The sequence below is a fragment of the Hirundo rustica genome, chromosome 7 (assembly GCF_015227805.2).
Source record: "Hirundo rustica isolate bHirRus1 chromosome 7, bHirRus1.pri.v3, whole genome shotgun sequence".
In the NCBI taxonomy this organism is placed as follows: Eukaryota; Metazoa; Chordata; class Aves; order Passeriformes; family Hirundinidae; genus Hirundo; species Hirundo rustica.
The window spans coordinates 29,915,939-29,942,102 of NC_053456.1; the positions used below are offsets into that span (position 1 = coordinate 29,915,939).

General features: G+C 44.5%; 1 protein-coding gene across 1 annotated transcript in view; it reads left to right on the top strand.

The window, feature by feature from the left end:
- TMEFF2 (transmembrane protein with EGF like and two follistatin like domains 2) overlaps window positions 1-26,164 on the top strand; it is a 126,436-nt gene that overhangs the window by 59,979 nt on the left and 40,293 nt on the right. Inside the window, exon 5 of the mRNA XM_040069692.2 lies at window positions 12,566-12,662. Within this exon, the coding sequence (XP_039925626.1) occupies window positions 12,566-12,662 (97 nt within the window). The remainder of the gene's footprint in view (window positions 1-12,565; window positions 12,663-26,164) is intronic.

Sequence of the window (26,164 nt, forward strand, 5' to 3'; positions counted from 1 at the left end):
CAAAGCTTCTAACTGCGCCTCGTGTCCACAGTGATTTTGCTAACGTGGAACTAGCTTTGCCCCTAACAAGGACTTTTGTTAGGAAAATAGAAGAATGTACTATAATTACTGTTTTGCTTCTGGTCGGTTTGCTTCGGCCTTTCTGTTCATATTTATCGGAGTTTCCAAATTTGAGAAAAATCCCTTGATAATTGCCTCTTCTCTAAGATCTTCTCACTGTGACAGTTGTCACACACACTGAGAATTTTCCATTTTAATATTCCGCTCTATTAACTGCTAAGAGCACAGATAAGATAACGGGAAATGAAGGTCCCTTTTTTAAGCATTTTTGTTTTAAAATGACAACTTTAAATGTATTACTCTGTTTAGAAAGAAAAATCTGAGTGGATGGCATGATGGGTAATGATATGTAAATGACCATTCATGCATGAAAATCAGGGCCACAGTTGAATGTATTAAGCAATGACTGATATAATCATTATTTTGGATTTTGCATCTGAAGAAGGGGGGCTTGCAGAGATCAAGTGAATTGCATATTTAAAGAAAACATTAATGTGTATATAGAATAAAGACTATTTATGACATTTTTGCATTAAGTATTCTAGTGTTATGCTGTTTGGGCTTAAATAAGGTCAATATGCTGGGTTGATGCTTTTTATATTACGTCTGGCTCTCGCTTTGGCAGATCCTCCCTTTCCCTGATCGTACAGGATGCCATCAGAGTGCCAAGTTTGTAATGTCAACTCTTTTCAGCTCCCTATAATGCATTTATATACAAAAAGCTGCCTCTTGCTCACATGGGGGAGAGCTCAGGGAAAACCAGTTGCTCACATTTAAAAAAAAAAAAAAAAAAAGTAAAAATTCGCCATGGCTGTGATGCCTTTGTCACTCTTGGGTTTACAGGCGCTTGCCACACCAGTGGGATGGTGGGGGAAGGTTGATGCTGCAGGTCTGCCTGCTGCAGCTCTGGGGGTTATTGCCCGGGAGGTGACAGTGTAACTCACTCCTTTGCTTCCCAGCCAGGGCTCTGCAGCTGCTCTGCTTTCAAAATGCTGCTTTCATGAGGAGACTGAAATAAGGAGAGGACGACTCGAGAGGGGGGTGTTTTCCTGTCTCATCTCATTTTGTGCTATGAACTTTAAAGGAAAAAGAAAATTCCATTTTGGAATACGAGAAAGATAAGCTCCTGTTATACAATATCTACATTAACAGATCCCTTCTATCAAAGGCAGAAAATAGCTGCGGTACTAACTAAAATTAATGCATCTCGAGCTTGGAGAACGTTATGCTGAATGTCCGTGATACATTCTCTGTCCCCTTCGGCAGTAGCGTATGATCAATTTTGCTACTCTGTCCTTACCTAATTATCGCTGTCGCTAATGAAGGGAAGTAGAGAAAAACATGTCTTAGTAGGTTAATAAGCCATCTGGAAAATTATATTAGCATGATCAATCCTTAATGATTATGGTTTCTCATAATATTAGATCACCTGAAAGGTGGTTTTGGCGGAAATGTGAGGGGCAGTATGTATCATCTCGCAGCCATTCTTCCAGGAGTGCTCAGTTGGTGTTTGGAGAGAAATTCAGTCTAACTTCAGCTCAGGAGTTTTGACTGCTCTCACAAACATTGATTTACTCAGTGGAACTGGCTTGTTTCATCATGCAAGGATCTGGAAGGGCAGCAGATATGGGGTGTTTTCTGCTTTCCCTCCTTCCACAAATACTCGTGGGCAGGCGGTGTGCATGTTTTGTGTTGTTTTTCATAAGTTTTGGTGAATAAGCTGTCAGTCTCAGGTCAGTCTGATCACCTACCAGCTGGCATTTGCTCCCTTCCTCTCTCTGTGATGATACGCCTTCATTTGCAATCTGTATCTGGATCTAGTATCTGTCAGGATTTCTTTCATTTCTTTGGTTTTTTTGTCATTATTTCTTCTTTAAGTACCCGTGTAGCCACCACTGCAGCATACTCAGGACATGATTGCTTCAAGGAAAGCATTTCTCTTCGAGCATGTCCAAAGAATTAAAGCAAATAGCAGAGGGTAACGATCCTCAAACATCAGACTCATCAGACTCCTTTTTTTAAATTTTATTTATTTAAAGATTTCCCCCAAATTAAACTGAATCACAGTCCTCCCTTTTAATTTGTTAATTACACTTCTGCAATGGTAATGCAATCAGTGAATATAGCTAAAGTGTTTGTGTGTGGGAATCAGTATTAATGAGAAAGAGCATATTTGCAAAGTGTGGTATGTTATCAGCTGTTTCCCTTGTGTGTGTCTGCTGGGGTAAGGCTGCTCTCAACTGGACCCAGCTCAGCCAAGGAGGCCCAGCTGCAGGAAGAAAAAGGGAAGAGTCCTCCATGTCATTCATTCCCCATAGTCCCTTTTACATTTCCCAGACTCAGGGAATGTCGGGGCAGGGTGCGCTGCCGTGTGGGGAAGGGGAGTGCCCCCACTTTGGGCAGCAGAGCTCTTGGAGAGCTCAAGCTCAGCAGCTGTGGTCCCGTGACCAAAGCAGCAAGCCTTTGCCTGCCCCGAGTGACTTCACAGGTGACGAAACTCTGAGCGAGCTCATAAAGGTTAATCACAACTAAGTGTGAATGAAATCTGGCATTTTCCTGCTGGGCTTCCAATTTTCTGTATAGGCAGTGTATTGAAGCTAAGTGAGATTAAATGTATAAACCTTTTGTGCCATATGGCTCCCCCTATATCATAAACACGTCTGTAAAATTATACTCAGAAGGGCAACATTGTTCTGGTTGTAAGTGGATTCAAATCCACGCTTTCCCGCTGCTTCAAACTCAAGGCTGAGTTTGAAGTGTCACACTCAGCCTGTTTTGTCCTGTTAGTGGAGTTCTGGGAGGCTTTTTCTCCCAGTCATATAAATCCTGGGTGACAGCACAGAATTAGATCCCCTGATTATTAACAGGCCTGGTTCATGGAGGCTCCTGCTCCTAGGTCCTGGCCACCCTTGCAGGAGTGGCTGTGCTGCTCATTCGTGAGCCGCCTCTCCTTTCTGCCTAGGTTATCAGCAATGCTGGCAGTCTTTCTCATGGATTTTGTGCTGTGGACACAACTATTCCGCTGCACCATAAACCAAGGAGTGCTTTAAGCCAGTACTCATGCACTGCCACAACCTACCCACTAATAATGGGAATAAAAGGGAAAAATGTGGCTTGATTGGGTTTTATTTCCCATTTGTCCTGAAAGATTGTCTTCCTACCAAATATTTTCATGCAATTAACTGACGCCGTATGTTTTCATGTTTGTTGAAGAGTAGGGTTATGTAAAAGATAGGATCTACGTTGCATAAATATTATATCTCCTCCAGCAAGATTTGGAGGCTTTGCAGCTTCTGGCAAGTTCTCTAGGTGCCAGCACTCCTGTGCACCCTGAGCTGCATCAGGGACCCAAGGACTGCCTACCTACAGCCTTGGAACGGCAGAAATACCTTCACATGTGTCAGGAGGCATTGATGTCTTAACAACCAGCTCTGAGATGCAGTTTCACTCTGGTTTTGTTTTTAAAGGGAGTTCTCGCAGGGAAAGGAGCAAACTCAGGGATGAGCCCTGGTTGCACAGTTTAGAGGATCAGATCAGTGCTGGCAGTTGCAGGTCAGGGGGTGCTTCTGCAGAAATACTGAATTCTGGGGTGGGAGCTGTGAAGGGGGACTGGGGATGCACTGAGCTGGTGGAGGAGGAGGCAGCTAAGGAGCCATCTGTGATGGCTCTCAGTTGTGAGGTTACAGGCTGGCTGAGCAGGGGTTGTGACTGTCAGTTTTGGCACCCCACTGAACTGCCCCCTTCTGGGACCCTGCCGCCAAAAATGAGCTTGGCACGCACGTGCTTGATGCTCACGAGCCCCAAGGCAGCTCCAGGTCTCTGTTATGTGTGTGTAACCTGCATTAACACCGCAGAAATCAAGAGGAAGGGGTGTTACATGGAAGAAAAGTGGGGAGGCAGAAGAAAACTGGGTTCCTCTTGTTGAATCCAGTGACAGGTAGACCCAAGTCATTTTTACAGTGGATCCACTTTACACACCGCTGATTATGTAAATGGGACATAAACTAAATTGGACTTTCACTTGCTCTGGCACTTCCTTCCATTGCCAGAGTGATTTTACAGCAGATTTCGTGTAAATTAAAACCAGGACTGGTGTCTGCCGTCCACATTTTAGGATTTAGAATCAGTCATTTCCCAAGATAATTGTGGTGCAGTCAAGACCAGGAGCAGCTTCCCAAAAATTGGTTAATACCCAGATTTGGGGTTCTTCACTGGCTTAAATGGAGTAGCATATTATCTCCTCTATAGTGTGCCTAAAAGATAGATTTGATGTCTGCAAGCAAAGACATGAAATTGCTATAGGCTTCCATTCTTATAGCCTGCCACCTGTTTGATTTATATGATAAGTGATCTCAGATGACCCTCCAAGGCACTGAACCATTAGAGAGTTATGTTGCACAGCGATAAGAAATCTTCAGAGATACCTAAATCTTCTTTTACCACTGGGAGTTTCATCTGTTCTGGAATAAAGAACATTTTTATGTATGATGTTGCTATCTTGCTAGCCATACTAATATTCAAAAGGATACACAGACTTAAATCAATAGCAAAGTGACAAAGATCTTAAAACTGAAGTAGTCACCAAGTGGAAGCCAAGCAGCTCTTTTAGGTTTTATCTTTACTCCTTTCATTCTGTTTCTTGAAAGATGAGTAGCTATAAGGGTTCACATTTAAGACTTCTGTTAATCTATCCACCAGGTAGGACGCTGGCAAAAGCACCCTTTCAGTGTGGAAAGCTCTAGAAAGCCACATCACCCATTTAGGACTTGATTATTTTAGGCTTTATGAAACCATGACTTTGGATATATAATTTTTTTCCACTGCATGTCTGTAAATGCAGATTCCTCTCTACCTAGAATGAATGAAAATGATCAGAAGCTCAGGTGGGATGTGAATTCTTGGCAGAGGTCAGGGAAAGCACAGAAGGGTAATTTCTGTGGTTTATGTCCAACTGGAACATCTTCCCCTACAGAGGAAGGCAGCGCTGCCTCGTTTTCCTCCTACTGAACCTATATCTCATGCAGTATTTCTTGACAGAGTTTCTAAGAGCTGTGTCCCAGTGTGTGCAGAGTCCATACACTCCATCTATGGAATTCCATCCTGGCCTACTCCACTTCTTTCTGGCACACAGGACCAGCCAGCCAGAAGCAGCTCAGACTTGACTCTGCTTCAGGGTAACCTGTGATGGCCATTTTCTGACAAATAAGAAAAGCGTTAAGACATTGGGCACTTCCCTGGACTGCAGCTTCCTGCCTGCCTTGACACAGTGCTGAGGTTTAATGATCTGTGTGGCCAGGCAAGTCAACCTGAGGGAGGAATCAGACATCATCTTTTCTTATTTCTCCTTGATCCTGAAAAATCTTCCGGTCCTTGCAATTAGGGCTACAGTAATTTCCCTGCAGGCTCTTTAGTAATGGCCTTGATTGGTGACCCGTGGCATTGCATCCTCCCAGGTGAGGCCACGTCCGCTTGGTTATTTTGTTCATGCTGTTGTGCATATTGAAATCCATAAAAGCAGGGACTGATGCCACCAAAGCTTTGGCAGCATTGCAGGCATGGTTTTACAAAAAGGTGTATCTATTTCTTGAAAATTCTCCTCCGAGAAGGTGAGGTTTCTCTTTAAATTAATGCAAGGCAGAGATGAATAGTCCCCATGTGCTATTTTGGCTTTTTTACTCAAAGCTGTTTTTGAGGGGAAGCTCTTGGCAAAATTAAGTGAGCCTACTCTTCCTCACTCTGGCAGACACTGTCAGTGCTGGTCATCGTACACCTTCATGAACCTGCAGTGCTGGCAGCCCACAGACACCAGGCCAACGTCAAATTTTTGTAGGGGGACCACTCAACGGTGCAATAACCACAGCTGTTCTATGTCAGCATTCAGAAAGTTTACAACAGGGTTTTATTCAATGAGCCATTCCTTTTGTAACACCATTAGAGATATTTGCTGGGAGAAACTGGCCTCGGCTAATCGCATTCAATTTTTATCAAATGCACTGTGGGAGCCGCAGGAATATGCATGAGACAGCAACGTGCAAGCGGTGTTTTGTTTGGAATAAATACACTTTGAGTAAGATTTGAATCCGTCCCCTCCTGGCCACGGTTGCAGAAATGCAGACAAGTCACTGCGGAGGTCTGTGGAGGGTCACGGCCTGGCTTCAGACACAGATGCTGCAGGAGACCTCCAGCCAAAAGGAGAGAGCTGCAGGCAGAGAGGTGCAGAGGAGCAGCTCCATTCCTGTGAGACCATTCCCATCCCCTCCACTTTTAGCCACGATAAGTGAGGTTCAGAGGGTGGGAATGCTGCCCATCTCGCCAGGGAGGCCCTCGAGCCCCCAGGTGACAGCTGGAGAAGGCTTCCGAGGTTTCCAAGATGTTGAGCTGGGCCAAGCAAGGGGCTGGTGGGTTTGCCTGGGCCCACGGCTCTCCTCACAGCGGCACCCCCATCTGCAGGGCTGACAGATGCTCTGGGTGTTTGGGAAAGCGCCGGTGGGAAAAGGAAGGAAGACCCAAGAGAACTAGAAGGCATGACAGGAGGCAAGACAGGAGGTAAAAAGTAAAGACAGAGCAGCGGTACTTAGTAATAGTGTGAAACAATTTTTGTGCTAGCTGTTCCCCAAACTCAGGGCACTCCCAGACATCTGTATCCAGGGCAGAAGCACAGCCTTCAGCCACAAGGTGTGGGTGAACTCAGCACGGGGCTGTGCACAAGGGTGAGCTGCTCCAGAAGTGCTGCTTTCCTGTCTGACATCAACTCAGCGTTGGACTGAAAAATCATGAATCAGCCCTACAAAAGTAGTTTTCTAAAATTATAAACATGGGAGTTCCTGGTGTTTGTTATACTCATGAGCATTTTCTCCGCTGTTCTAAAGCTTAGGCATACCTTTCAAAACAAATGTATACGTGGAAGCTGAGATCCTTATACATTGAAATAATCCACTGGCTATGATTTTTAAGGGAAAAAAAATAAGCTGAGAATCATTTTTATACTATGAGCTGAAATCATACTATACTAAGAGCTGAAAAGCACTGCAAATTGAGTCTGACTGGCATCAAAGCCACGCCAGGCTCTATCTACATGGTCTTTAGCAGTGAGATAAGAGCACATTTTATCAGCAGTCTGAGCTGGCTGGGTGCATCTAGTTCCTCCTGAAAAACCCTGCTAGGTATTTACATCATGCCAAAGTCATCCCATTAACCTTTTCCAGCACTTGGCTGAGAATGGCAACACAGAGGTATCCAAGGATGGGACCTGAGGCAGTATAAGCCCAGAGAAAGGGGTCTGATTTCCAGGCAGCCAGCTCAGGTGTGGCTCAGCCTGGGTGCTGTTTAAATCACCTGCCCATGTAGCAGAGAGGAGGTTTCAAGGACTCACCTGTGCTGCTGTGGAGAAACCATCAAAGGCACGTTGGTGTGAAGGAGAATATTTCAGGTCTCCTTAAGAAGTTCTGTGTTGGGTCCTGGGCTGGGCACAGACACTTGTTTTCCCCTGCAATAAGTAATTTCCCCAGAGTGTTTATGGATGTGAGGGAGGGCAAATTTGTATTTATTGAGATGGATCCAGCTGGCAGGAGTAAAGCAGAGCAAGGCACATCAGAGTTTGAATTTATTACCAATACTGTAGGCCATTTTCCTTTCATTTTGACGGTAATGCCATTCTGAGCCTCTGCCAGACTTTGAGGGCAGAGTCATTGGCGAGTTGACCCCCTGCTTTGCACCCTTCATTTTTCTCACTTTGCAGGTTTTGACTGAGCTAATGCTTTCAGGAAAAAAGGCTTATTGATTAGAGTGAAGTCGCTTGCAGCATCTGGGCTTTTATTGGTGCAGTTTGTGAGGTGTTGTTAGCTGTCTGGTAGTGCAGGTAGTGCTTGTTCTCACACATTTAGTAAATTCTGCTGGCTTCTCTGCCCTGCTTGCTTAGAGCTTTCTCACTTCATCCACTCACCTCCTCACCTGCCCAGAGCACTCCTTTTAGGACTGAAGCTCTCAGCTGGTCTGAAGTGCATCCTCCTCCACTACGTTTTAATTTGCGCATTGTCTTTCATTCTGCAATACCAAAATGGCCATCAACTCTCATCTCCATGTGATTCTTGTTATTACCTAGATTTTACAGCTGAAAGCAAGCATGTATCCTGTTAGGATGAGCTAGAGCAAGCCTTTTTTTGAAGTTTTTCTTTCAACAATAGCAAAGGTATCCCACCATGAGGAGTCAAGTCAGAATGGGGGGTTGTGATGAGCACGTGTCTGATCACATCGATCAAAGGAAGACTACATAAGAGTAGTCATAATTCATAATTCATTATAGTAATATTTTGTATATGCAAGCATGTGGTGATGTTTTATATTGTTTCTTTGTTGTGTTCTCCAGTGTGGTTGAAATATATTGAACAAGGATTGTTATAATAGTCCTAAAAATCTATGTGAACACTGAGCTGAGGCTTTCTTGAGTTTGCTCTCTTGCCTTCAGAGGCGTGTTAGCAAAGAGAGATTCAGAGATCTGTCTCTGGCCAGTGTTACCACCTGATTGTCACTCGCCAGCTGCTCTTCCCACCGCTGTTTACTCCTCACAGTATGGGCTGTGGGGCGAGGTACGTGCATGGTGCACTTGGCGTACCAGATCAAGGTGCTGCGCGTATTCCTAACCATCCCACTGGAGTCGCTTTTCTGGAAATTGCAAGGAATTGATTGCCATCCTGGCTTTGCCGCTCGTCAAGCACCTTAGGAAGACACTGAGCGAGGGTTATTCGGAAGCTCGAGCACAGAGATTTTGTTGTCTATGTTTTAAAAACTGTGATCCAGCTCCTAATAGGGCACCAGTCTGGGAAGCTGTGTGGGCAAAGTCCTAGCATGATTTTTTGGGGTTGTAGCACCTACAGGAGACTTGATTCAAGGAGATTAAGTGTAAAGAGAAACTAGAGATGTCTGCAGTGGGAGTGGGCGGTTTTGGGGCTTCTAGTTTTCTCCTGATGTTAGAGGAAATAAGCACAGGGTCAGACCAATCTACCGATGATACTTTCAATCTGCCTCAGAAATGGTTTCTTTCTTGTGGGACCTGCAAACAATACAGACACTCTTGAAATCACAGCTATCTGATCTGAGCACTGTGTGAATGCCAGGGAAGGACCAAATGATTAAAGCAGGAGCTGTTGTGGTTACCACAGCCCATTGACTCTGTAAATTGTGTGTAGTGCCTTCACAGCTGAGAATTTATATTGCTTAGGAGACGGACGTAGTCTCTGAAGTGACTTTCAGATAATGTTAGTGACCTTCTGACCCTTGTTAGCACATTTCTTTGGACTCTCAAAGTTGATAATCTTGCTAATACAAATAGGAATTTGCAGCTTAACATTTCTCAGTTGTGTGAGTGATAAGTGGTGGGCTTCTGTGATTAGCCTCCCTGGAGCCCTGCTATGTTCCTGCAGGGCCTTGGTGTTAAAACCTCAATAGTTGCTAATATGAAAACGACGTAACATGCGTGGGAAGAAGACTCATTCTGTGTTTTAAAAGAGGAATCCAGAAACTAGATTATTTTTTGCTAACAGTTTTTTTTTTTTCCAGTTGGGTTAGAAAATAAGCTCAAATCAGCAAGTGCAGTGAGGGGAAAAAAGGAAAAAGAGTCACCTTAGAAAATAAGCATCCACTAGTCCTCAAGCTAGAAAACAGCAGGAAATATTGGGAAAATAACTCGTTGTAAGATGTCTGATTTATCAAAGCACTTATCTGCACAGCATGGAGAAAACAAGCCCTGTGTGTGTCAGTTCTGGGTGTGGGTGCATATGCCAGAGGGTATGTTTGTGTAGGGAGAGAAAACACACCTCTAAGAAATGTAAAGAATAATATTATCTGTGTTACTGACACTAGCAATAGCATAAACAGGAGATAAATAGCTGTCTTTTTTAGTAAGGACTGCTGCACATTTGCACGTTTAATGACAACGTGCGCGTTGACTACCGAAAGCTGGTCACAGGGCTTCTTCAGAAAAATGTGAAGGAGTGGCCTATTATTTTCAAGTAGAAATTCAGAACTGCAGTGTGCTGTGGAGTGGATGATCTTCCCCGAATCAGTTACTTCTCTTCATCATGCTCAGTCTTTCAAACGCCTTTTTTAATGGTTTAAGTAGCCATTTCACTTACTCTGTGATGTAGAACCGCGTGAAGTCCCCGGCCAAGCGACACGTGCTGGGCAGTTAGGAATAGAAACATTACAGGGAGGAAGAAAGCAGGGCATATGTTTTAAATTAAAAGGAAATGCAAGGGAAGTGATTTGCAGAATAACAAAATAAAGGAATTAAAGCTCCATTCCATAAAGTATATATTCTCACCCTCCTGAACTGGAGCAATTGTCACGTTTCTGATAGGTGAGGAATGCTTGGCTGTTTTCAGAAGTCATCTGCTCATAGGTCCCATAGTCACTCGTTACATGCCCTGCCACGACTGACTGTCAAAGTTACCTCCTCAGTGAAGGAGATTTCTATATTTAAAATGTAGGTGGAACATTGCAGGCCTGGATGCAGCTGCAGGGAGGTGGGGAGGATCATGAGCCTCATGATGTTGTGGGGCCAGAATCCCACAGGCAGCACATGGAGATGCTCATGGTGTGAGGAAGTGGTGCTTGGACTCCTTGTCCAGCCTCATACGTTGGCTTTTATAATGTGTGAGCCTCCAGCATTTCTCAGTCATTTAAGGAAACAGGAAAGCCACAGCTCAGACCCTCCCTGTAAAGCCTGACATCGCAGTAGAACAAAAATTCAGAGTGTGTTTTTCCTGGTTTCCCCTTTGTTTTTTTGTACATGAATTTTATGGATATAAAGGTGAGCAAATTTGTACAAATAGACCAAAGAGCTTCCTTTTTTTTTTTTCCTTTGGGGATAATCAGATAATCAGAATGCTTTTCATAGGTGATGTTTTTTCAGTTTCATATAGTCTAAATTCAGGCATGACTGATAAGAAATTAATGCAGCATAGTCCATATCTAAAAATACCAACACTTCCTTTGACTATATTAAGGCTCAGAAAAAAAGCATCTTAGATAATTCATCTACCTTTGGTATTTTTGTGCTTTCTATCACTGTAGTATCTAAGCATATTGCAATATTTTAATATACTTGTTTCCACAAGTATATTAAATTCCCACATTCTCTTTTGGGAGGAAATTATATTTTTCCTGTTATCACAAAGTGGGAAGCATGGCAGAGGTTACATAAATTGCCCAGGACAGGGAAGCAAGTTTGTTGAAAAACAGGCGTTGGAGTCACACTTGCTCTTCTAGGGGCAAAAGCCCTTTCTCCTCAAACAACTTTGTGGAAGCCTGGGATTTTCATCCTTTTTTGAGTAAATAACAAAAGCAGCTGATTCAAAGCCAGAGCCCTCTGGCACAGAAGCCTCTGGTAACAGCCTGGATGTACATCAGGCAGATGATTTGTCCTCAAATGGGGCCACCAACACACTCCAACGTGTCCACCAGCTTCGGTGGGTTGCGCTCAGGTGTGCAGAAGCCTGCACCACGGTGCTGACTCCAAGTGCAAGAGAGATGACACTGCAGAGGCTGTTTGTGCAGATAACAACATCAGTCAGAGCTGATTGATGCTTCAAGTCTGCGTTGGTTTAATAACTCTGCAACTGGCAGAAGGATATCGCTAGGTACAGTGTCTTGCTAGAGAGAGGCGTCTTTCAAAAGATATCAAAGGGTGTTTATACACTTCAGTAGAAACACTGATAATGTTTCCTTTAGATCTTTTAACAAACCATCTTCTTGGTGCCTACCTTGGTGCCTTCTTTTTGTCTTTCAGTACTCAGCCGTCAGTATTTTTTCACAGTCCTCTTACACCCATATTTTTATTTTCCCTTTAGTCCCTTCTTGTTTTTGACTTAGGGGCCAGGTATAAACCTTACACAATTGCAGACATCAGCATTGACTTTCCCCTGGTTTCAAATTTAACCTGTGCTGGAGACTGTCCTCTCCTCTGGACAGCACTAAATCTTCCCTGCCAGAGATAACTAGTCCTTGGGGCTCATAGCTGTGCTTCCACAGAGAAAAATGTTTTGCCTTTGGAATGGACTAGATTGCACCACACGGCAGGTAATTTCAAAACATTTTCCAGGAAAGCATCCCCTTGGGGCCATCTCAAGGCCTTCACGGGTAAAGGACACCAGGCAGCATGCGATGCTATCAATGCCCCTCCATTATTTTCCCAGGGAACAGAGCAGGAAGGCTCAGTGGGGACACGACCTTCCTGGGCTGCAGATTGAAGGGGTCATTGTTTAAGGGGAGAGGGAAAAGGAAGGGTTTCTCATCTGGTTTTCCTTTTAACTCTGTAATTGAGGGGATTTATCACAGGCCAGCATGGGAGTCTCTGTGTTGGCCCGCTCAGGAGCACTGTTGGCCGGCTGTTGGCTTTGTGAGCAGCGCATTAAGCTGATGCAGGGAATAGATTTTTCTAGAGAGAGAGAAGTGCTTTGCTACCGTGCTGTCTTTACTAATGTATATTCTTCTGCTTTCCATCAAACAGTCAATGAAGGCTCAGGTGAAACCAATCAAAAAGAGACATCGACCTGTGACATTTGCCAGTTTGGGGCAGAGTGCGACGAAGATGCAGAGGATGTTTGGTACGGTAATTTGCTCTACTCCTCTATTTTAATGAATGTTATATTATTTAAAGGTACCGTGGTTTGGAAAGCATTACAGATGTTAGATGCTCAATTTTCTGCAACCAGAGATTCATCTCAAAGTGACTGAGGTGGTTATTACTCTGAAAAAAAAAGTATAAAACACTCTGGTTTATAATTTTGGAACGTGCACAATTTAGACCAAGTTTAGAAACACAGTTATCCATTTTGTTGCCATTTTAACTTATGTTATTCCATCTGGGGTTTTACAGCTTCATACTTCAGTAAAAATAGAATTGGGAAAAATAATTGACCTAAAGCTTTTCCAGTTAAAAACTATCATTAGTATTATCATCATGTTAATCCATGTGTGGCATTAGAAAGGCTGGGAGATCTGTCTCGCTTTTTCGTAGTTTGCTGGGGTTGAAAACCTTGCCTCAATTGCTTGAAAAAATGAGTGTACATTTAGACATTTTCTCAATGGAAACGGTTTTAATTTTTATTTTTTAAAAGGGGCTTCAAAATTACTCAGATTTTTTTATTATTATTTAAACCTTAATTATGTAAGCTGAAGGGAAATAATTCTATCGACTCAGACTTTAATTTTTCATTTTGCCTAGGATATATGCAAACTTATATTAAGCCAACTCTGGGGCTAATCATTTCATTGTGATTTTGGAACAGCCAATAGATCAAAAAGGTCACTATTCGCAGAGCTATATTTCTAACAGTGCCCTAATGCCACACCTCACGTTTCTCTCTAAGCAGCTAAAACAGATTTAGAGAGAGAACAAAATAACGGTGCAAATGTCAGAGTTGTTGTCTGGATGGTGCTTCTGGAGCCATGGGCTGAAGAATGGGGAGCAAACTGGGCAGGGAGGTGTCAGTAAAACAGTGAGGCCAGAGCTCTAGAGTGGAGAATCAGAATGGAGCAGAGAGGAGTCGATGAATGAATGGTGAACATGACAGCTGGGCCCAGTGTTGAGCAGCTGACCCCACCAGGCAAGGCATCCACACAGCCTGGGTCAGGCGTGAGATTAGGAACAGTTCTGCTGTTGAGTGAAGAAGCTCAGGAATATGGTCATGGTTATCCATTTGTGCTCGTTTTGGTTTTCTCTTGCTAGCCTCTTAGTAGTCAGTAATCTCCAGCTCTAGTCCTTAAAAAAAGCCCCGAGCAAACCAACCACTGATTCCTTGCTCTGGCTTCAGTCATCAAAGGAAATCCTGGTTGAAAAACAGGAGCAAGGTGCATCATGGTTATAGGTTTCAGTAATGTATTGAAATTTGTGAGTAAGAAATTGCCTAATGTTGACTTTGCTTGAGAAAATTACCCCAGGTGTTATGATTTTCATTGTCTCCTTGACTGGTTGCCCTTGAGAGCTTTGGTGGCGCAGTGTAGAAACAAAACCATGGTGAAATTAATATATCAAAATTCACAGTCTAGTGCTCATGTTTTCATAATTAAGTGCGCTTCCAAATTGGAAGGCAGGAGAAGAGAGGGGCAAGGAATAAAATTAGCTACAAGATAACATTATTAATCATAAGCACTGAGTAGCAGTGTTTATTTTTTTTCCAGAAATAGCTTGGTAAAACTGCCTGATCCAACTTACCCCAGTGTTCCCACTGCAGCTTTTGCACAATCTAATTCCTCCCCTTTGAAACAACTTGGCTTTTTTACAGAGCAGCATAATGATGGCAGGGGCTGAGGTGCTCAGTCTTTATTGACAGGCACTCTTCCTGCAGGGGAAGGTGCTTCTGGGGGCAGGAGGCAGGGAAGGACTGGCACTGGGAAGATGCTCCCAGACAAACTGTTAGGAGGCTGGAAAGCCGATTCCCCTCCAAAAACCCAAACCCCATGTAAAGCCTGGGAAAGGTCTGCTTTGAAATAAGGAACTTCATATGCCATAACTGAGCTCTATTTTCCTGTCTTTGCTCCCTGATTAGTCTTGGATAAGCATCTTCCTAAACAATGAGCCTCCTGGCTGTCAGGTTTTTGTTATTTTTATTTCTGGAATAAAAGTGCACTGCGTATGGAGGTTGTAGATCCCTCTTTCAAACATGTGTTAGTTGAATTTTCACGTTTGGCACCAGAGGCACATATTGCCCCACTCCCTTGCCAAGACCTGCCAATTTATTATCTGCTCACTATTTTTGTGTGGATCAAGTATCAGATGTAAGCAGGTCTCCTTTAGCTCTCTCACCTGACTGGTGAGGTTAGTAAAATCCAAACAGGGATAGCAGTTCCTGGTGGGCCTGGCACCTGTTACTACAGGATGTCAACCCCAGCGCCAGCAGCGAATCCCTGTCAGTCAGGAACAGTTTGAGGGTGCAGGGTCAGCACCTGATCCGCTCCAGGTAAGAGGAATGCAGGCTGGTAGCAGAGCCAGACTTCAGAGAGCTGGAGATGCAAGGCTGGCTGTTAGCCTGCTATTTCCAGGGTGCCAGAGTAGATCAGAAAGGAGAGCACAGGTGTGATAGCAGATGTGGTTGGGCTGCTGATGATTTAGAATGACAATTGACATTCTTCTGCATTGTCACAGTCTATATCTTACAGACCGTTATCTCTGGTTTCTTTTTGTCCTTTTTTTTTTTTTTTTTTTTTTTTTGTTTTTTTTTTTTTTGTTTTTTTTTTTTTTTTGTTATTCATTGCCAGCTGTCACTCGTCTAAATTGTGCTATTGTACAATGTCATCATTATTTTTAAATCTTTTTATTTGTGTAAAACCAATCTGTTAATGGCTAGACTCCTGGGATTCTAATGGGGGGTTGGCACACAGATTACTTGAAGGGGTAAGATTTGTGTGAACATTTTCTGGAAAGTACAGAGAAAAGGCAGGAGAGAAACCTCTGTAATAACAGGTTTTCCATGGCATGCAGAAGCACACATGTGTTATTATCCTATTCTGCAGTCAAGTATCATGAGAGTGAATGCAATTTGGCATTCCATTAGTGAATCTCATTCTCTAAGTTAAAAACAAAGACTGTTCACTTGAAAGTCTTTAACATCTTGCTGCTTTAATATGTGAAAGCTTCTTGTCACTAAGAGGATCGTGTATTACTGGCATTATTCCCACCTTTAATGCATTTTGCACCAGTGAGCTTCATGAATATTTAAAGCAGGGCAGTGGCTATGCTCTTTAGCACGGGCTTGCAATCTATTGGTAAATCAGACATTTGGTGTTGCTTGCTTTGGGTTTTATTTCTGAGCTGGCTAAGGAATAATTGATTTTGTAAGACAGGGCTACTCAACACCCCAAGAGATATACTTAAAAGAAATTGAAGAATGAGGCGTAGCGTTTTGAACCATGGTGTATTGCTGGGATCTTCCAAAAGGCATCTATGAAACACTCAGTGTACATAAATAGTGCTCACCAAATGGAGTGCCTGCTCTCTGCTGGAGTGGCTTCGTGCCAGTGCAGAACCTCATCAGAAACCTGGGTTCCAGCATCAATCTCCTTCTTATGGGCCACTGAGGAAATAAGAGCTATCCCTACACTGAACAATCCATGGTTTGGATAAATATTGGGCAGCTGTTTCAGAGGTCCACCAATATGGAAGGAGATAAATAATAAGAAATATCCTTTGGTTGAATTTCCAGTTGGAAAATGCTGACAATAGAGAGGACAGGAGTGTTTTCTTAAAACAAGATTAAAGCCTGCAAACCTCTGACTTGCAGAGTTAATCAAAATCAAAATGATGAATTGGGGTTAAATATGCGTACTTTCCCTTGAGTTTCGATATCAGCAGGCCAGCCAGCAGCAGTGCAGCTCTGCCCACAGTAAGATGCAGGTTGCTAGCTGGAAGCTCTCAGAGAGAGCCTGGCAGTGTCCAAGGAGGCGAGGAGGCCTCCTCCAGAGTGCTCCTCTGCCTGCCCCTTCCTCCCTGCTGGAGGCTGCAGGAGGAGGAGAGAGGCAGCAGTTCCCTGGCAAGAGGTGTCTAACCCTGAAATGGGCCACTGGAGGGTTTGCACCAGTGATAAAAAGGTGCCTAAATGCCCCTGCTGCTTCCTGCAACTTGGTCCCACTCACCTCAAGGACTTCTCCTTGGCTGGAAGTGGCATATCATGCTCTGCAGTCGGCAATGTGCTCGTCGCAGGAAACTTTCTTCCCTCCTCACAAGCCTGGCCCACAGTGGAGGAGCCTTTCCCATTCCTTGCAAGGAATGGGACAAGGATCCCACTGGGCAGGTTCAGCTCAGGAGGAGATGCTGAAGCCGTTCTTCAGTGTCTCTGATGACCCCAAGCTGGGAGCTTGGAGGGAGGCATCTGTGCCTGGAGGAAGGAGCTGGGCTTGTTCAGCGTGTGGGTCAGTGGGGCAGCAAGAAGGGCTGGTCCCAGGGGGCCTGTGTGGCTGGGTGGCATTCCCAAGTGGCATTCCCGGGTGAGGAGGTGACACTGCGCCACAGTTACAGCAGGTCCCTGTGTCCTGTGCCTCTGTCCACATGGCTGGGACAATGAACTCGGCTTACCCACAGCAGACAGGCACGTACACAAGAGGTATTACACAGATGAACTCCTTCAGTCCCTCGTTTCATGTTTTCCTGCTAATCACTGGTACAGTGAGTTTGGGTAAATGCTCCTGTAAGGCAGCCAGATGCACGTGAGGAGGGTGAAGCCACATTCTCATGCAAATAAGCGGCTCTGTAGATGGGAGATATCTGTGTAAATCATGCAGCTGCCGTCTGCAGCGACCCCTGCAATCAATACTGCCCCAGCAATCAATATTTATCTTTATTATGGTATAGAAAGAAAACATAGAAAAGAAACTAACGATTTTGCCGGCTTCTCGATCCACGCAGCAATTAGGTCAGTCAGCTTTGAGTCCCTTCCCCCTTCCATCAGCTGCTCTCAAGCAGAGCATTTGCAAACAAGATGCTGTACTGCTATAAAGTACTAAAAGGTAGTTTGAAGTCTCACATACATTACGTGGGTATTGGCTGCTTCGTGTTCAGCAGTGTGTATAATAACTGTGTGTGACCTACTTGTTCCAGATGCAGAAACCACGAGCTGCTTTAACATCTGCAGTGTCCCAGGCATTATACAGTAGATACATCGCTGTTTCCTGCTGCTCTTCATTCTCTTCTAGTGAAAAGGTAGAGCTCTGTTCATAGCTAGGCATAGCACACGTACATGTTGGACTTGTGCTCAAATAAGCACAGGAACAGAATCAAATCATTAGAAATACACAATTCTGGAAAAACTTACATTTCTGCTTAACTCGAGGTCATACCTAAGGCATGAATTGAAGCTGCTGCTGCATAAATCTTCACATGGAGCTTAGTGGTCATGTCTAATAAGAATCCAGGCAAGAGTTTGCAGAGGGAAGTAAAGGCTCTGGAGCACAATCTCTGCATTGCACAGCAGCAGATGACCAAGCAGGTTGCACCCTCTCACACCCATTATCTTAGCCCCAACCTGATAGCAGAGCTACCTCCAGTGCCTGCCCAAAAATTAGCCCACTTCTTTCTCTGTTACCTGGTAATGTTTCATTTGGTGCAAGTTCTGTGGTTAAAAGATTTTGAAATGAAAGGACTGACTTCCAGGGAAACTGTCGAGATGCCATGTTGAGATAAGTGTAGAGAGAGCATTCAGTGGGTTAAGAGTCAGCAATACTGGAAAAAATGTAGCTTAAGCAACTGGAAATTAGTCAATGAAGCATTTGCAATGAAAGACAAAACATGAGGAATGTTAGAAGAAGCAAGATAATGCCTACCCATCTGTATCTTACGTTTAAATTAGGAAGCCTGCTCTGAGAAAGGGCCAGAGGGAGCTTCCTCTACAGCGAGGGGGAAGGCTTTTATAGGAGGCTGGTCAACCAGATCCTGCTGCCTGGAGTATGAGAGCTGAAGGGAGAACCCATGTTTCTTCATTTGGGACTTGGGGGAAAAGTGCCATATGAACAGACACAAAAGTGAGAAAACTAGCAAAGTACAAAATTGTAGCTTGAATTGCTGTCCACAGCACAAACAAGAAAAAACATTTCAGCTTAGGTAGAGGATTTGGCTTATTAGAAACCAGTGTCTAGACATCATGTTAGGGTCAGAAAATAAGGTCCCTAGGTAAGCATTGCATGAATGCCATGGTTCCTGTCAGGTTTCTCTCTGGCAAGCTGACTCTTCCAGAGGGCAGTTTCAGCCTAAACTAGCCCAGGTGTAAAAGCGACTTTGTACCCAACCATAAACAGGCAAAGATCCCCACAGAGTTCAAAAAGACCCTAAATCAAGCCAAAAACAGGTGGTTTTCCTTTTTCTCAGAAGGAGTCTGCAGAAGGAGCCAGAAAAGGTGTGGAAAAAGCAGTTGGCTTTATCTTCAACAGCTCCAAGAATAGTTTATGGTCCAGTTCTCCAGAGGAGGGTGCACCTTATGTTTCTAAACTGATTGCACTGCTAGTGGCCTGGTGAGAAAGTTATGAGTATATATTTTCAAGCATAAGAATGCTTGAAAAAAAATGATGGCTTGTTTGGCCATCTGGTGAAATTGTTTTACTCCACATCTATATTATCTGGGTTTAGTTAAAACCAGCCATTTTTCCCAGTCAGGTGAGTTTCACAGAATCACTTTACTATCTCTGCATTCTTCATCCTGTGCCAAAATAGCCTATTTAATTTTGAAGTGAGACTGATTCCCAACTCCTTTAGGATGATGGTTGGGAGAATTTGACCTTTCTATCCGTTGAGTCAACACAATCCTTCAGAGGCTTATGTTCATTTGAGTAAGTCCTTCCTTTCCAGATTCTCAGGATTTATTTTCTTAATAACATTCTTAAAAAAAAAAAAGCCAACTTGTTTTAACATAAGCCAAGATTGTCTGGAGTTACTTATACTTCATAGTGTTTTATTACCAATACACTTTGGAACACTCTGGTAAATAATTCTGCCTACACAAAGAAATTGGCTATATTTTCTCTATACATCGAGGAACGCTGTCATGTAGACTATATATCATGGCTCTAAATGTTCTCAGATAAATGCAAACCCACATTGTATTCCATCCGTACTACTCACCCAAGCAGGTTTTTAAGGATGCTATAAGACACATCCATCTCTTATCCAAAAACTGGAATCCCTAACGTTTGGTTTTATAATAAAAAAGGCATTTTTTATCTTTCGCAATTACAGCCAAACCTGCTGTGTGTCCAGAGAATAATACTCTGCAGTCATAAAGCTTATAGATTTTTTTTTTTTTTCCTTGTGTTCCTCTTTTCAGATGCTCACCCAAACTTGGTTTTTAGTTCAGAAGATGAACTTCCAACTTAGGGAAGTCAATGAAAGTTATCCCACTGACTTCAGTGAAACAAAAGTTCTCTCCCGGTTTGATAACTATGGAGTAACTTCTCAGTAGCCTGTGGAGCCTTTTGCTGGTAGAAGGGAGAAAAAAACTCAGTTGGAACTTTGCTCTGTCAGTCTTACAGTGCAAAGGAATAACTTGGAAATTGTGATGATAAAGGCAGAATTTGCCTTACTGACTGCTTCAGTGGCTTCAGAGGACATATTGATTTGTGAAAAGCCAAAAATAATTTCTGAGATTTTGGGGGGTTTTCATGTCTTACTATGCCATGCTCTTGTAGGAGCAAGACACAGATTCTTGTGAAATTCAAGGGGAGGATGGCTTGTAAGAGACAGAGTCATCACTTGTCTTCGCAATTAGTCTGTCACCATTAGAGCTGGGGAAAAAAGCTGCAGTAATTTTAAAAGCATGGCTCAACAGAGACCAGTTTTCCTGTTAGGTTTCCATGGCCAAGATGCCTGTCTGTGTATGTGTGTGGATGGGAGGCATGGAGGGATGGGTGGTCATGGCAGAGAAGGCTGGAGGGACAGAGGACTGTGGAAGCAGGGAGGAAATGTAAGGATGACTTGCAGTTAGTCCAGCTGGCTGTTTGTAGAGTGGGGAGGAGCTGCAGTGGCCACACACATTCAGGGGCTTGGGGAGGGTTTGGGGCCTCTCCAAGGGTGGAAGGGAGTTTGTCCTCTCCTGCCCTCCCTCTACCTGGCTGAGAGGCTGGAATGGCTCACCCAGTGTGAGCAGGTGAGTTAAAGGGTGGATGTGGGGTGGCAGCATCGAGGATCTGTGGCTGTGGGACCGCGTTAACACCAACCTGTACCTGTTACAAGGGTGCACATGTGTGGCTCAGCCCCGTGGGGGGCTACAACAGCACCCCTCTCCCTTTTCAGAAGTGTCTGGATACAACATATATACATGACAGCATGGTGGAGAGCCACCATTTCATGTGCCCGGATCAACAGAGGAGCAAATGAACCCAGGGTTTGGGGTTTTTTTTTACTCCTCTGCCACCAGCTATGCCTGTGGTTTTCAGTCCTGGGTAGGAAAGTGTCCCAGCCTCCTGAGCACATGCCTTTATTTGCATTGGGAGGAGTGGCTCTGGCAGTCTGTTTTGTGCTCCTGCTGTCGTGCAGGGTGTTGCAGAGATCACCCAGCTCCTGCTGCTCCGTGGGAGGGACACGGGAGGGTCCCTTTGGGCCCTGCAAGGGCAGCGCTGTGCGCGGGTGCTCCGGGGCCGTGCGAGGCTCGGTTTGTACCCCCACGGTGCCGCTGTAACCCCATGGCTGGGACAGCCTGGGCTCAGCAGGCTGTGAAAGTGCACATAAGGGATGATAGTATGGTAATGCACATCCGATATTAATGTGCATTGACACATAATCGTCTGCGTACATCAAGGCATTACAGCATGAAAGAGCAAGTGCAAAGGCCTCGCAGAGCGGCGTGCTTTTGCACCTTCCCCCTGTTCTCTCTTAGCCTCGTTATTTAAAAGTAAGCTTTCCTGCCTCCCTGGTCCCCCATTTAGGCAAAGTCATCCCCCAGCAGTAAAGTGAGCGGTGCCTTCCTGACGGCCTATTTAGTCGCAATAAAAAGCCGATTGGCCTAATGCGCAATCAGGAAAGGAGTGACATTTATTGCTTTGGTTTTATGATGCTGTGAACTGAGCAAGATTTGGAGCCTTACAGTGCCTTCAGGGGGCAGGAGATCACCAGCAATGAATTGTATTTATACCTTTTCCAATTTCCTACTAGCGTTTTAGCAATAAATAGACTGTGTTGTTATTGAGTTTTATGTAAGTATGTTTACGAAAGCAGGAATACAACTTTGTAGCTCAGAATTACATGTGTTGGCTAAATAGATCAGCGGAGAGAATAACTATGTAAAACACTGGGAAAGCACTTACCAATTTATTATCAAATGTCTTAATAGAATGCTTCATCTCTTCCATCCCACTTTATTTTACCTATTAAAATAGAACTGCATCCATTGCAGAAGGTCAGAGGCTCCTTCACACACCCGTGTAGGAACATCAAGGCCACGGTTTGTTCACACATCTAAACCATTAAAAATACATCCCATGCATTAAATATGAGCCTGAGGAAAACTCAGTAGGAGCTGACGCACGGGGCTGACCTCAGCTCTCTCAGTCCCTGCAGAGCGGCAGGTGTCCCTTCCTCACAGAGTCCATATCCTGGCCCAGTCCTTTCCCACGTGGAGGCTGCAGCTAAAAGCCTGTGTGAGATGTCCCCAGACGTACAGATTTAATTGCTATGTCTCAGCCTGCCCATTTTGTAACGGAGCTCTCCCTGTGGAGCAGCATGGGGACACCTGTCCTGGCCAGTGCACAGCACTTGCTCCTTGCGAAGGGCTGCAGGTGGATTCCACTGATCTGTGTGCCAGCCCTGAAGAAGGTTACTCTTCATCCCATTAGTTTGCTGGCAAGGACGTGTCCTTGAGATGGCACATTGCTGTCATTTGTCTGTCTTCCCTTCCCTGGCAACAGTACTGTCCCCTGGGGCTTGGTCCCAAAAGCAGCCAGCCACCGTGGTCATCAGGAGGCAGCAAGAAAAGAGGCAGATCCCCAGCCAGCAGGAATGCCTGGTTTTGTACAGAAGCCTTTACCCGCAGACCTGAATGCTCCAAGGAAAAGAGGGTTACTCTAACTGCGCCCTCCTTCTTGCAAATGCAGTGATTTGCTTGGGCCCCAGGCTCACACCTGTGGGCTGAGGTCTCATTTCACTGCTGGGCAGGATAACGTGAGGTTATCCTGCTTATTTCTGCCTGTGCAGGAGGTGCATACAAAGCCTGAAGGAAAGTATTCTAGATTGTCATTGAATGGCAGGCTGGATTTTGTTTTGTAGTTGAAGACAGCTGACCAAGCTGGGTATCCTGGAACATGTGGCCAGTTCAGATGGTTCAGGTACCCCAGGTTAGAGTGTGGTGCTAATAACACCAAGGTTGTGTGTCCAGCCCCTGCATGGGCCATTTCCCTAAGATGATCCTTGTGGGTCTCTTCCACGCCAGAGTATTCTGTGAATCCTGAGGAAGTGGTGTTTAAGGACACAGAGGGGTTTGTGGGGAGAGCTGGTCCTGGTTTGCACATGTGGAGGCAGACTTTACATTGAAGAATTCCTTTAGTGCAGTTTTCACTCATTTTAGGGGGGTCCCCACTTCCCCAGCAGCAGTGGATGGTTTGTGTGCAGCAAGGGGTGGGGCTGGCAGCGCGCTGGTCTCCGCTAGCCAAAAGGCCATCATCCCTTTACTTCCACTGGGAAATCAGAGTCCACTTTCCACTTTCAGAAGTAACTTCTAGTGTTAGCAGAAGTTTTAGGAGAAATTTGCGGTTGGTCCCGGACAGAGCTGCAGTTCTTTGTGAGCAGATGGATCCTTCCTGTGTGGCAAGGCCCATGCCAGGACCTTCAGCTAGACAGTGTCCCATGCTTCCCATGGGATATTGCAGTACTCCCACTGGTTGTCCAGTCCGGGGTGGAACCGTGGGATTTGTGGAAACAATTTTCATTATTCTGCTGGCTTCAGAATTGGAGTGAACAGTATCAGCAGTCTGAGGCACACAGCAATAAATTGTTCATGGAGGACAGCCTCAAATGTTTACAGAGAGAGAAACAGTCAGCAAAGCTTTGTTTTAGCACAGACCGCAGGGACGTGAAGGACACCAGGGGTAGGCAAACCATAGAAAGGCATTTATTTTATTCTATGAGTTCCAAATAAACTCAGTACACATTAGGTACCTGCAGACACTCGAATTGTCATGTGCACAGAATTAGAATTTTCTTCTCTGGTCACACAGCTAGCATGGGGGCTTTTCCATGACTTTTCAAACCCAGTCATTGGCCTTGTGATTCTGTTTGGCTTTAAAGCATCCAATGTAGCAAAGATCGCTTTATACAACTTCATATCTTTTAAATAAGAATGATATTTAGAAGGGGAAAAAAGAGAGAGACCTTTATTTTGCCCTAAAGTTAGCGCACAATTCAATGTATTGTTGAGGGCACCAGAGGCATTGGAAAGCCAGGTGAAGGTCATGCTGTAATTGGTGCTGTGAATTGTAAAAAAGAAGCAAAGGTGAAGTTTGTAATGTTTTTTTGGTCAAAAATTTAGTAAAAAATGTTACAGGTCAAAAATTAATGGGAATTAGGACTCAGGTTGCAGTGTCTTACACTGCACATTAAAGATTTTTTCTTTTCATGAGCTGCAGTCTCCAGGATGACTTCTTGAAAACTGGAGTAGCATGAGACCAGCGCCTCACTGAGCACTGGGTAGCAGCCAGTGCCCAGGGACTCTCTTCATGGCTGTAGAGCAAGGTGTCTCCAGGAGCAGCCCGTGGTTTCGGAACATCCTCCATGAGTTGCCATGCAAAGCATGCTCTGAAAAGTCCATGTGTATTTTTAAGCACTGCCAGCAGCAGCAGCAGCAGCAGCAGCAGCGTGGCAGCAGTAGCCCAAGCTCCTGGCTCTGTCTCCAGCTGCACTCCCAGGGTGTGTTGCATTTGGTATGCAAGGAAGGCCATCAGTAAATATATTCACCACTTTAGTGCATTTTAGCTTGACATATGTCCAGTAAACAATATTCTGGGCTCTTGCAGTTAAAAAAAAAAAAAAACAAACATCACCTGATTATTCAGTGCTTCTTTCTGTTATGGTGCTTTGGGGTCCTTCAAATCATTTTCATTATGCACTACATAATAATAAAAATCTCCATGCAGTATGCTGATAATTCCGTGCATGGTCTCTGTGATTTCTAATTGTGTGAATAACAGGATGCTATTGAAATGCCATGCAGAAACATTGCATCACCCTGAGGGAATCAAGCTTTTCTCCTTTTACTCCTGGTGAAGATAAACATTTGAACAGTTGAAATAGGTAAAATATCCCAGGGAAACCACCACGCAAAGTAGGCGTGCTAAAGCCCTTAGTACAGTAGCAGGGCTGCAAAGGACAAAAAGGAAAAATAAATTAGATAAATAAATAAGTAGATAACAAACATTGAATGGAGGGCACTCAAAATAAGCCGTGCTTTTCTTCTCTTGTGATCTTAAACAGAAGAGAAGCAGTAGCAGGCCCAGGAAAGAAATATTGTGTGCTATTTTTGTGCTGCCATTATAAAATATGTATTGTTTATTGTTCTGCATTGCAGCTAAAGTTTTGCATCAACCTCAAAAATTACAGCAAAATTTGTTTTGAAGGAGACACGCAGAATCTCTATTCTTTAAGCCTCTTAATGATGTTCTTAAGAGTGCAGCGATAGGATTTCAGTCTCCTGGCAAGCACAGGCAGGTTGTAGGGTATGATTCATAGAAAGTGTAGAACACTGCATGCCAGTCTGCATTCTGAATATATATTATATAGATGTGTGTCAATGTGCATGTGATGTTCAGTGCCTGCCAAAGCAGGCAATGATGCCAGGCAGTTTCGGGTGCCATCCTCTTGGGCTGTGCCCCACGTGCTGCACAGACCACTGTGGGGTACCTGAGTTTGGCCAGACTACCAGAAGTCACTGGTGACTCTGCATTGAGCGTGTCAGGGCTTTGCCTCTCTGTTAAAGGGGTGTAATGGTGCCAGGCCATTGCTGCTGTGAGGCTGCCTGAGATCCCTGTAAAGCTCAGCGGGGCGCTGGGAGATGAGGGTCAGAGGCACAAGCTCAGATTTATGTGGTCCTTTTGACATGTGAAAACAAAGGTGTGTGGAGCAATGCAGTTTTGCTGCCTGTGTGTGCAGGTGGCTTTGTGGGTGGGTGGTGTGCTGAGGTAGGTACAGAGGTGACCTGTCACTGCTCCCCAGAGAAGGGCTATCACAGGCTGTGTGTCTGAACAAGGCTGGTCTGAACAAGCTATCAGAGCTCCCAGAGGTTCACCTTGCCCCATCCCTGCCTAGAGCTCATTCAGATGTCTCTGCATGATGTTGTGTTGAGACATTAAACACCCCCAAAGCTGCCTGGGTAAATGAGAGCTCCCACCAGCCTCCTGACACGCGGCTGAGCCGTGCTAAAATGCCTGTTCCAGTGTCGAGGCGTAATGTTAAGCCTGGCTTCATTTCAGCCTGCCTGCTGGTAATGTCAACAAAGATGCCCTGTGTACCAGAAAGAAAAACCTTGCAGGAATCCAAATGATAGAGAAGGCATTTGGGACTGATTGCCAGGCTCTTTATGCAGGCATATACTGCCAGGTTTGCTTTAAATGGGCATTTAATGTCCTACTCAGAGGGGCAGGG